This window comes from Oreochromis aureus, linkage group 18 (genome assembly GCF_013358895.1).
Source record: "Oreochromis aureus strain Israel breed Guangdong linkage group 18, ZZ_aureus, whole genome shotgun sequence".
Classification (NCBI taxonomy): Eukaryota; Metazoa; Chordata; class Actinopteri; order Cichliformes; family Cichlidae; genus Oreochromis; species Oreochromis aureus.
In genome coordinates, this window is record NC_052959.1 from 22858791 (window position 1) to 22871529 (window position 12739).

The 12739-nt window shown below is 36.9% G+C and overlaps 2 protein-coding genes across 5 annotated transcripts in view; one reads left to right on the forward strand and one right to left on the reverse strand.

Moving 5' to 3' along the window:
- Positions 1-8623, reverse strand: part of LOC116313459 (dynein heavy chain 8, axonemal) — a 37221-nt gene extending 28598 nt beyond the window's left edge. For 3 of the 4 annotated variants that reach the window (XM_039601965.1, XM_039601964.1, XM_039601962.1), the window contains exons 1-8: positions 8199-8341; positions 6270-6381; positions 6038-6169; positions 5178-5262; positions 4729-4880; positions 820-1003; positions 557-720; positions 137-313 (exon numbers count right to left, since the gene is read on the reverse strand). In XM_039601965.1, coding sequence (XP_039457899.1) covers positions 137-313; positions 557-720; positions 820-1003; positions 4729-4880; positions 5178-5262; positions 6038-6169; positions 6270-6311 — 936 coding nt within the window. In that variant the 5' untranslated portion in view covers positions 6312-6381; positions 8199-8341. The other variant, XM_039601963.1, reaches the window with a different exon arrangement.
- Positions 8624-8757: 134 nt separating this feature from the next.
- Positions 8758-12396, forward strand: calr3b (calreticulin 3b). The gene is made up of 9 exons (XM_031731106.2): positions 8758-8929; positions 9313-9414; positions 9726-9929; positions 10019-10113; positions 10217-10426; positions 10522-10635; positions 10742-10885; positions 10977-11069; positions 11200-12396. The coding sequence occupies exons 1-9, from the start codon at positions 8833-8835 to the stop codon at positions 11410-11412; spliced, it is 1272 nt and encodes a 423-aa protein (XP_031586966.2). The 5' UTR covers positions 8758-8832; the 3' UTR covers positions 11413-12396.
- The last annotated feature ends 343 nt before the right edge of the window (positions 12397-12739 follow it).

The window sequence follows — 12739 nt, forward strand, 5'->3', positions numbered from 1 at the left end:
AAAAAAATATTTCGTGCAACAAATGACATTGTTACAGTATACCAGTACATACATTATACTGCCAAGTATTATCCCACATTAAACAGTCGACATAAAAAAATACTATAATAGTGTGACTGACACTGAGAATGAGTACCTTTACAGTTTTGGATCTGCTAATATGGAGCACCATTATCACTGTCCTGCACTCTTGGCTTTTGATGTGAGTGATGATAGAGTTGAACCTTATAGACATTCCTTTCCAGTGCTCTAAGTCACTCAGTGGCCCTTCGGAATCAGCTCCTTTCCTCAGCTGATCACTCTCTATGAGGACCTGATGTACACCGAAAAGGTTACATTAATGCAGTCAGTACTCTACAGCAAGCCACTACAGCCAGTTTTTTTCTTTTTTTCCTTTTCAGTCTCATCTTTCGTGTCCTTTCTTTCATACTAACAAAATATATACCATTCATTTATGAAGTCATCATCTCTGGCCAGTAAACTTTCTTCCTGTGTTCCTTGAAGCCATTGATTCATAGGCTGCACTTCACTTATGCCTTTTAATGATTTAACAAACCTGCTCAATTTCCTTGCACAACTGCAAAAGAATTTTTTCCAGTTGATGGACCAGCTCACAGTTGGCAGCTGCAGTTTTCATATCATTGAGGGTGGCCAGTTTAGAGAAGTCAATATGTGTGAATGTAGTCAGATGAACAATGTACTTGTTGCTTATCTGAATTTCTGCAGGACAAACATAAAGTACAAAATTATTAAATTATTAAAACCAGTCATTTAGTTACAGTATGTTGTTATGAAGAAACAAGGTTGTTTTTTTTTTACCTTCTAAGGAGTCAAGACAGTGTTTTATGGTGTACATTAAGTTCTCTTTACATTTTACTCCATGTCTGGACTCTATAGTGCCCCAGTTTTGTGGTGCATCGAGAGCAGGCAGTAGAACATTGTAAGCGTTCCTTATTCCTTTCAGGAGGCCGTCTCTGGCATCAACTACTGAAAAAAAGGTCTCCTACAAAGTATGGAGACAAGTCACCCATAACTTCATAAAATCCAAAGCCAAAACATCTGTGATATAAATCAAAGTATTCTAAACAAATTTATTGTCTAACAACTGTGCAGTTACATTGTAAATAGGTGTGGATGTCAGATTGTTTTATAATGTTACTGAAATGGTTGGATGTCAAATGTGACCTCAAAAAGATGTAAAAATATGTTAAGGAAGGAGGGTTAGACCATATCAGCTTTTTCCTAAACTAATACGGGGAATCCTGAAAACTGACAAGTTTATTATGTGATGCTTATTATGTGAACACAAGAATTATTATGTGGATGCACGAATTTCCCCGCCATGGGATCAATAAAGTCTTATCTTATATACACTGCTCAAAAAATAAAAGGAACACAAAAATAAGACATCCCATATCTGAATGAATGAAATATTCTTATTAAATACTTTGTTTTTTTACATAGCTGAATGTGCTGACAACAAAATCACACAAAAATTATCAATGGAAATCAAATTTAGCAACCCATGGAGGTCTGGATCACACTCAAAATTAAAGTGGAAAAACACACAACAGGCTGATCCAACTTTAATGTAATGTCCTTAAAACAAGTCAAAATGAGGCTCAGTAGTGTGTGTGTGTGTGTGGCCTCCACGTGCCTGTATGACTTCCCTACAATGCCTGGGCATGCTCCTGATGAGGTGGTGGATGGTCTCCTGAGGGATCTCCTCCCAGACCTGGACTAAAGCATCTGCCAACTCCTGGACAGTCTGTGGTAGATGGAGCGAGACATGATGTCCCAGATGTGCTCAATTGGATTCAGGTCTGGGGAACGGGCGGGCCAGTCCATAGCATCAATGCCTTCGTCTTGCAGGAACTGGTGACACACTTCAGCCACATGAGGTCTAGCATTGTCTTGCATTAGGAGGAACCCAGGGCCAACTGCACCAGCATATGGTCTCACAAGGGGTCTGAGGATCTCATTTCGGTACCTAATGGCAGTCAGGCTACCCCTGCCGAGGACATAGAGGGCTGTATGGCCCCCCAAAGAAATGCCACCCCACACCATTACTGACCCACTGCCAAACTGGTCATGCTGGAGGATGTTGCAGGCAGCAGAACATTCTCCACAATGTCTCCAGACTCTGTCACATGTGCTCAGTGTGAACATGCTTTCATCTGTGAAGAGCCACTGCAAAACCACTCCTTTATTAGGGATGTCTTGCTAATTGCCTATAATTTCCACCTGTTGTCTATTCCATTTGCACAACAGCGTTGCTTCCTAAGTGGGCAGTTTGATTTCAAAGAAGTGTGATTGACTTGGAGTTACAATGTGTTGTTTAAGTGTTCCCTTTATTTTTTGAGCAGTGAACACAAAGACATAAAATGCACAATTAGCTTTTTAAAATAGTTTCCAACCCAGATCCTAAATCATATCTGTATGTGATGAAAACTTTACCATACTGTTTTTCTCCAAATTTAAAACAGTTTATTGTGTGTTTAAATGGGATTTTTTTCACATAGAAATCATTTCCATCAGCATATAAAGAAAATTCTGACACAAGTAAGTGGGACTTATTTGATATGTTTTATATGTTCTGTTGTGAATAAAGTATGGGCTTATGAAACTAATGAGATTATGATTTCTGTTTTTATTTACATTTTACACACTGTCCCAACCTTTTTAGAAGTGGAATGGTTATAAAATCATATATCTATATTATATATATGGTTATTTGAAATATAATTTTATAGGGATTTTAAAGGGCACAAAAATTGTGCATTTTGTTTAAATTTGTATAAAGAAATATTAGTTTTTGTATAGTATTCTGATTCTGAAACAGTTGGGACAGCGTGTAAATAAAAACAGAAATCATAATATTATTAGACAGTATCTCACAAAAGCATTTTTGTAAATATTTTTGTATATCTTTCCATGGGGCAACACTGTAGATATGACACTTTGATACAATGTAAAGTACTCAGTACACAGCTTGTACAACAGTGTAAATTTGCTGTCCCCTTTAAATAACTCAACACACAGTCATTATTGTCAAAACCGCTGGCAAGTGAAAATGTCCAAACTTTGCCCAATTTGCCATTTTCCCTTCCTGCTGTCATGTGACTCGTTAGTGTTACAAGGTCTCAGGTGCAAATCATGAGACAGTGTGTTGAATTTGGTGTTATTGCTCTCACACTCTCTCATACTGGTCACTGGAAGTTTTAAAATGGCACATCATGGCAAAGAATTCTCTAAGCATCTGAAAAAAAGAATTGTTACTCTACATAAAGATGGCCTAGGCTATAGGAATATTGCCAGCACCCTGAAACTGAGCTGCAGCATGGTCAAGACCATACAGCAGTTTAACAGGACAGGTTCCACTCAGAACAAACCTCGCCATGGTCAACCAAAGAAGCTCAGTGCACGTGCTCAGCATCATTTCCAGTGGTTGTCTTTTGAAAATAGATGTGGTGCTGTCAGGATTGCTGCAGAGGTTTAAGGCATGGAGCCTGTCAGTGCTCAGACCATATGCCACTCACTGCATCAAATGACTATCCAATCCAACTTTATTTATAAAGCACTTTGAAAACAACATAGTTGACCAAACTGCTTCCCAGTAAAAACAGTGATAAAAGTTAAAAACCATACATTAAACAGACAAAGAAAATTAAATAACAATTAAATAAATAAATGAATGAAAAAAAAGATAAAAATAAATCGGTAAATATTACAACATGAATAAAACAGACAATAAAATAGACGATAAATAAAACTAACAAAGTAAAGAAGATTAAAAGCAAACCAAAACTGATTAAAACTGACTACAAGCTGACTCTGGTACTACTCATAAAACGCCTTGGAAAAAAGGTGTTTTAAAAAGTGATTTGAAAATTTCAAGTGGTGGATGCTTCCTTGTGGGACGAATGATAATGCAGAAGAAAGCGCACAAACAGAATGCTGAAGACAAGCAGACTAAGGACATGGATTAGTTGTGGTCTTATGAGACCAAGACAAACTTATTTTGTTCAGATGGTGTCAAGGATGTGTGGTGGCAACCAGGTGAGGAGTACAAACACAAGTGTGTCTTGCTTACAGTCAAGCATGGTGGTGGGATGTCATTGTTTGGGGCTGCATGAGTGCTGCTGGCACTGAGGAGCTACAGTTAATTGAGGGGACCATGAATGCCAACATGTACTGTGACATACTGAAGCAGAACATGATCCCCTCCCTTCAGAAACTGAGCCACATGACAACATGTCCTGATAACCAACATGATAACATCCACCCATCTCCATGATGTCATCGTGGAGGGGTGGAAGAGGATTCCAGTGGCACCCTGTGAAGCTCTAGTGATCTCCATTCCCAACAGAGTTAAAGCAGTGGTGGAAAATAATGATGGCCACACAAAATATTGACAATTTGGGCCCAATTTGGACATTTTCACCGAGGGGTGTACTCACTTTAGTTGCCAGCGGTTTAGACATTACTGGTTGTATGCTGAGTTATTTTGAGGTGACAGAAAATTTACACTTTTATACAAGCTGTACACCGACTACTTTACATTGTATCAAAGTGTCATATCTTTAATGTTGTCCCATGAAAAGATACAATAAAATATTTACAAAAATGTGAGGGGTGTACTTACTTTTTTGAGATGCTGTATATGGTTATTTTAATTATATTATAGTTATAGAAACAAACCACCATACAAATTCAGTACCCTCTTACCTCATGTACGTTTTCAGAATTCACAGCAATGTCCTCTCTTGTCCGTATAAAGTAGCAGCAAATACCTGTCAGGCATATCTGGGACAAATCGGGCATAAACAGCCTCAGTGTTTTTTCTCCTTTTGCAGCACCAGGATATGAGCGACCACACTCTGCAATAAAATAGAAATAATTTTGGAAGAAATTAAAAAATGAAAATGACACATAAAACAGATTTTAATTTTTTCTGCTAAAACTGGGATATTTCACCAGCACAGGGATAAAATCGTTAATTATCACGTGAACTTGGTAAAAACTCAAATTACAACTGGTCTTGAATATCAGAAAAGTAAAATACTGTAATCCTAGTTTGTTTTAAATTAGTGGTCAGTATTATTTAGTATGAAATAAAAAAAAATAAGCAGGGTAACATGTGACAGTCAAATACTGGAGTCAAGATCTATTCTAACCTGGTCCTGGAACTGCAGACTCTTGATACACGAAGGAAATGGTTTTGCAACCTCCTTTGGCAAAAAAATGATCAAAAGCAGCCAGCTATTCATAATAAAGAAAGAAAAGAAAGACAAAAAATTGTGAACTGAAAAATGTGTAACTGTATAATATCAGATGTGTTAAAACCATAATTGCCAAATCAACATAGACAATATAACATGTGAAATGTATGAGATGTTTTGATTTTTGCTTGTTCCGTTTGTAGTTGCAGCAGACAAAATATACACTTCTGATTATGATATTTTTTGCTTTTGATATTTTGCTTCCAAGGAGCCAAATGTTCATGTATTTTTTTTAAGGTTGCCTTGAGCAATAGTTCTCCAGGCTTTCTGAAAGTCTTTTCGAAGCTTTTCTGTTGTTATATTTTATATTTTTTATATATTTTATATAAATTTTATATTGTATTTCAATGTATGTCTCCACATTTTAATAAATCACTGTAGATATTTCCAATTCTCCTTGTAAAATAGGAAAAAATTAGTAGCTGATCAAGACTTTTGCACCGTACTGCATAAATATGTTTTAATGTGTGGTGATTGAGACACTGCCTCTTTTAACTGAAAAATATTTCCTGGTCATATGGAGACCATCTGGAACATTTTAATAAGATATAACCAAGACAAGTGAACTTTATCCAGATGATACAAATAAAAAAGTTACATTTTGTTTTCTATGGGTTTATTTGGAGTATTTGGAACTGCTGTGGTGAAGGTGTTAGTGTTTGATTTTTCTCTGTTCAAAACAATTAGAATCATTAATTACTGATTTGAAGGGCTATGTTGAACATAGTTTGTTCAAGTATATGTGAAAAACTCACAGAAGAATCTAAAATAAACTCCTCTACATCTGTTGGCGATAGGGCCAGTCTGTCAGCCAAGATGTCAATGATATACTGGTGTGCAGGGGTGAGGAGCTTTTTTCGCTCTTCTCTTGCCTCCTTATATTTGGCCTGAGAAATACAATAGATTTTAATTGTAGTAATTGTAACTGCTCTGACAATAAAAGTGCTTGATGTCAGTAAGGTTTCATTAAAGCCATTATCAATTTACCTGACATCCAACCTCGTTTGTATTTTGGCTAACTTCTTCCATCGTAATGTTTGGCAGGAGGACTCGCCTCCTTGATGTTTGAAAAACTCAGTGACTCTTCGACTTATTCTGCCTGGAGGAAAAAAATAAGTAAATGAATAACCAACTAACTCCAAAGTAGAATACAGTGAAAAAGTATTTTGCATGTTTGTCACATTTTCATGTTTCAGGCCATCAAAGAATTTTAATATTAGACAAAGATAACCAAAAGATAACCAAAGATAAAAATACAAAGCAGTTTTTAAATTATTGTATGATTTATTAATTGAAAAAGCTATCAAAACCGCAATTTTGGGAAAGCTTAGGTCAGTTTCACTAGTCCCTCCCAGGCCTGCTTACTGTCAGACCTGGGAAATCAAAAACCACTTAAATAGAATCTGTCTGACGGAGATAAGATAAGATAAGATAAGATAAGATAAGATAAGATAAGATAAGATAAGATAAACCTTTTTTAGTCCCACACGTGGTAAACTTTTAGGTCACAACAGAGAGTACAAGTTTAAGAGCAGTAAAAGTTAAGAAAAACACAATAAAATATGATAAGATAAAATAGAATAACATACTATACAACAAGAATAAAATACTATATACAATAGAATAAAGTGAAGTTGGCTAAATGATATCGGAAAGCAACATGTCACGTCACAATCTAAAGAAACTAGAACAGCTGAGAAGAAAAGTCACTGACATCTATCAGTCTGAACAGGGTTACAAAGCCATTTCTAATGTTTGACTTTAGTGGGATTCACTATCCACAAGAGCAGGGAACCTTCCAAGGAGTGGCGGGCACAGCAAATTAGTTCAAGACCTCGCTTGCTTCAGTTAGGGTCAATGTTGGTGATTCAACAATAAGAAAGAGACTGAACAAAAATGGCATCTATGGGAGAGTTTCACAGATAAAACCACTGCTGACCAAAAGAACACAAAGGCTTGACTTACATTTACCAAACAAAAAACCCAAACAAACAAACAAAAAAACATCTTGAAGAGCCACAAGACTCTTGTCAATATTATATATACTGATAAGACAAAAGCAGAACTTTTTATTGTATTCTATTTTTGTATTTTGTATTTCTATTTTTTTATTCTATTTTTATCCTATTGTATATTTTATTCTATTTTATTTTACTGTATATAGTATTTTATTTTATTCTATTCTGTACAGTTGTGTACTGTATTTATTCTTACTGTATTCTAATTTTTGCTTCATAACTTTTGCACTGTCCACTTCGTGCTGTGACAAAACAAATTTCCCACGTGTGGGACTAATAAAGGTTATCTTATCTTATCTTATCTTATCTTATCTTTTAGAAGGTTTGTGTCTCATTACATCTGACATAAAACTAATGTAGCATCATTAAAGGAAAATCACGCACGCTTGGTGGTGGTGGTAGTGTGATGGTCTAGGGCTGAGCAAAGCAACAATTGACATGTCCTCAAATAGGCTGTTTATGATCAAAAGTCTCCGATGTGGCTGAAATAAATCAATTCTCTAAAGAAGAGTGGGCCAAAATTCCTTCATATGATGTGAAAGACTCACAGTCATTTATAGCAAACATTTGATTACAGTTATTGCTGCCAAACGTGGCACAACAACTTTGTAGGTTTTTCACAGCACTGTGTAGGTAAGCTATTGAATTAACCCCCAAAATGAGAGCATCTGTTAACCGATAATAGTATTCATTACAATTGTACCAGTAAAACAGAACTTTTTTTCAATCAAAGTGGCACTGAGGATAATGTAATTAATAAAAAGTTCTTCTTTCTTTAGTCTTTACTGCCATCTGAACGAGCTAACTGGACTATTTATTACAAGTTGGACACTTGTTATCGAGGTCATATCTTACATATATAATTCTAACCTTTGACATATATATTTTCTGCCCTTACCAAAACTTGGTCATCCGATAAATGGTAGCTTTCTGTTGGGCACATGTTTGTGCCAGTTTTGTTTTAAGTGAAAAAAAGACTATTTTGGTTCCCGTTTTACAATCGTGGAAGTCACTTCCAAGTCCTGCAGTCGTTATGAGTCGTTACTGATACCTGCTGTTAACGCAACAGTTGAGACGAGGTGTCACGAGCCCAACCGTTACCACACGTTATACATGTTAATATTCACAGTAAACGTAAAACACTTTCTCAAAGCATTTTTCATAGTTTGGTGGGACTTCTTGTAGTCGTATTGCTAACCTTCCTCTTGAAACACATCAGATAAATAAACATTCACAGGACAGTCATTACTTTACACTCTTTATTTGTTATTGCCACCCTCTACCGGGTGGTTCCCGCACCGACACGACTGACATAACTCAAACAACAACTGATCTTGGACCAGGCTACGGACAGGACATATGTTTCGTGGTCTACTGTGATTGGTCCAGCCACACCGTCTGTTTGTCCAATAGCGGGTAGACATCTGTTCGCTGGAGCAACTCTAAAATATTCCCCTCTCTTCCTCCTGCACAGTCTATTTGCTGTCCTGCCCGGCGACGCTCCTGCAGAGCTGCTGAAAGTTGAGCTGAAAATGGGGAAAACGCAAGTCTTAGGGGTAATTGCAGTAATATTAGCAGTGTACTGTGTACATGCGAAGATTTACTTTCGGGAAGAGTTTCTGGATGGTGGTAAGTTGTGTAGAGAATTTTTATAACTTTGCAAGGTTAGCACTTCACTGCCTGTTAGCTTGACTTTGAGACATCGTTGTGTCACAAAAATTGTTGTCTGGACTGTGAGTCCTTTTAAAAAATACCACCCTTTTCTGTTAAATAACCGAAAGTGCATTGACTATTGGCTACATTCATTAAGGTCGAAGGGAGCAGACGTAATGTCGATATCAGTTAATAATCGTCGTCCAAGTTGCAGTTAGTGAAACTAAATTTCGACATTGACAATTTGTCGTCGGATCTACAATTACTGGGAAATTGTGAGACGATTTTCATGACGTACCATGCTTTATTGGCTCGCGAGTGTTAATCCTCACCAAACTTACTGGTTGTTTTCTGAACAGATGAATGGAGAAGTCGCTGGGTGAACTCCAAGCACAAGTCAGACTATGGGGAGTGGAAACTCACGGCTGGCGACTTCTATGGCGATGCAGAGAAAGACAAAGGTAAATGTTCTGACTTTCTAATGTAAGTCTTCATTACAAAGTTGTCTTTTGATTAAAATAGCATTTGCTGTTTTCCAAAAGACAGCAAGGCACGTGGCATTTAATGTGTTCCTGTTTTTTAAATATTTAATTTTTTATTTCTATTAAAGAAGTGAAAATGAGTCATTTGATCATAATAAGCAGCTGTAATGTCTCAAAAAGCCCCTACAAAGTGCCCTCATGTCTGATTTACATTATGGTTCCTACTTCTTTTTGTTTGTTTAAAGCTAAACAAAATATATTTAGTTTTGGTTTGATACTTTCATTTTCAGGTCTGCAGACAAGCCAGGATGCACGTTTCTATGCCGTCTCTGCCCGTTTTGATTCTTTCAGCAATGAGGGTAAGCCTTTGGTCATCCAGTTTACAGTCAAGCATGAGCAGAAAATCGACTGTGGTGGTGGATACGTGAAGGTCTTTCCTGCGGACTTGGAACAGACTGAAATGCATGGAGAATCCTCTTACTACATTATGTTTGGTAAGAAATAATGACCTGTGTGATTTACAGTGCTTTCAGCGTCACTGGATTTGATACGTATAATAATTAATTTTATTCCTTTCATCTAGGCCCTGACATTTGTGGCTACAGCACCAAGAAAGTTCATGTAATTTTTAATTACAAAGGCAAGAATCATCTCATTAAGAAAGAGATTAAATGCAAGGTAATTCTTGTGTTTTGAAGTCCATATTTTTTTTTTTTAACAGAACCCTGCTTCTGCACCAAAGGCTTTAATCTAAACCCGGCTTTTTTGTTTTTCTTTCTAGGATGATGAGCTGACCCACCTGTACACACTAATCCTGAATCCAGATCAGACCTATGAAGTAAAAATTGACAATGAGAAGGTGGAATCTGGCAGTCTGGAGGAGGATTGGGACTTTCTGCCCCCTAAGAAAATTAAGGACCCTGAAGCCAAGAAGCCAGAGGATTGGGATGACCGTGCCAAGATTGATGATCCCAGTGACACCAAGCCTGAGGTGAGTAAACTCAGTACAGTCATTCTACCACCTCTTAATTTGCTCTGCGCAAAGAGTTAATTATTTTAACCTCAGTATTTTGTGTTTTTCTCTAGGACTGGGACAAGCCCGAGAATATTCCAGATCCTGATGCTAAGAAGCCTGAAGACTGGGATGAGGATATGGACGGAGAGTGGGAGCCACCCATGATCCCCAACCCAGAGTACAAAGTAGGCTAGAAATTGATCATCAAAATACTTTAACATTAATATATAAAATGTTTAAAATGCTTTTAAATTGCATTACTGATAACCCTTTTAACTTCCTGTATTTCAGGGAGAATGGAAGCCCAAGCAGATTGATAACCCCAACTACAAAGGAGCCTGGGTGCATCCTGAAATTGAAAATCCTGAATACAGCCCAGACTCGAACATCTACAAGTTTGACAACATTGGTGTTTTGGGTCTTGATCTTTGGCAGGTGAGACACGGTTCATCTTTTCAGGTATGTGGTAGTGGCAGTTGAGCTACAGTGTAACAGTTTTGTTTTGTTTTTTTCCCTCCCTCCTCAGGTGAAATCTGGTACAATCTTTGACAACTTCCTGATCACAGATGACGTGAAAGAGGCAGAAGAGATTGGAAAGGAGACATGGGGTGTGACAAAGGTCTGGTCTTATTCTTTTTAACTCATAACTTGTTGTTCATGCAAAGCACAAAGTCTGCTCCTATGAACTGCTGCCGTGATTAAAAGACTTGTTGTTTTTTTTTGTTGTTGTTGTTTGTGATTCCTTACAGGAGCCAGAGAAAAAAATGAAACAGGAGCAAGATGACCTGAAACGAAAAGAGGAGGAGGAGAAGAACAAAGAACAGGACACTGAAGCTGCTGCTGATGAAGATGAAGATGATGAGGAAGAGGAGGAGGAGGAGGAGGAAGAAACACAAGAAGACACAGATGAGGCACTTTCAGAAACGGATGAAGAAGATGCAAAGCCTAAAGATGAGCTTTGAAGGGGTGTTGGCATAGAATTTCTTTCTCTTTTTTTTTTTTCTTTTTTTTTTGGGGTGCTCCCTCAGGAACTGTCCTATATTTCCCAGGGGTATTGTGGCTGCTGTGCATCCTTTCCCTGAGATTTGGACACAACCCAGCTAAAGGGTGATTTGCAGTAGATTGGAAGGGAGGGGGGGCAAATGGTTTGTAACATACTTGGGGTCTTTCATTTTGATCTTGTTAACCCTGAACTGCTGAATTAATTCTAAGGTTTTCCACTCAAAGTACATTCTTTATTTTGTAATAACAGATAATAAGGATAAACCGTCACCTGCTGTTTGCTAGATTTTCTTAAACTAGACCACAGACTGTATATAAGATTAATCTATGCAGTCTGTGGTCTGCATGTCTTTTTTTTTTTTTTTTTTTTTTTTGCAAATTCCCTCTTTTGTTTTTTGTTTTTTTTGTCTTTTAGGGTGTTTGAAAGAGCTGAAAATGTAGTAACTATATTAATTTAAGAAGATCAGCCACTCAGATTTCAACATTAACTCTGGGACAGAACATACAAAACTCATCATACAAAGCATAAACCAAAAGTTGTGACCATAAAAAAAAATATGTGAAGAGACAAATCAACACTATGGTGACTTCTTTTGGTTATGTATGCAGCACTGTCTTTTTTTCCTCCCCACACTCTGAATTGAATTGATTAGGCATGAATTGATGGGACCTGCATCACATTTTGAAAGTCTGGACAAACTGGTGGTGAGCCCCTTGTGTGTGTCTTATTTTTATGGGACAGAATGTTATTGATACCAAAGTTTTTATTAAAAGATTATAACCTTATTGTCCACTGATATTTTGTGTTGTGTGAGTTCACACTTTAGAAGCACTGCTTGTGGTTTAGATATAAATTAGCGGACTCCACACCAACTGTTTCAAAAAGGAATGTCAAATGAAGTTTCATTTCCTCCATCTGTGAATAAAACTCTTCTAAAGATTCATTTCAATCAATTAAGAAGTTTCTGTTGATATCCAAGCTTGGTATGAATAAATATACATTTTTAGAGTTCGCAAATGCTGGAAATTTAAAAAACAAAACACTGTCAAATGCATACTATTTTTCCTTATTTTTTCACCCAAGAGCAATAGATAAAATATTCATACTGTGAAAGTCACTTCATGTCAAGGACACCATACATGTTTATTAATATGTAGTGCCTGCTTCATTGTATCTTCCCCAGAAAAAATTCTGGAGAAGTATAGAAAACGCTAGTATTTGGGGGCCTGTAATCCATGTGTCTTTGGGTTAAGTACAATTACACTTCACTAAAAAAAAAAATATAT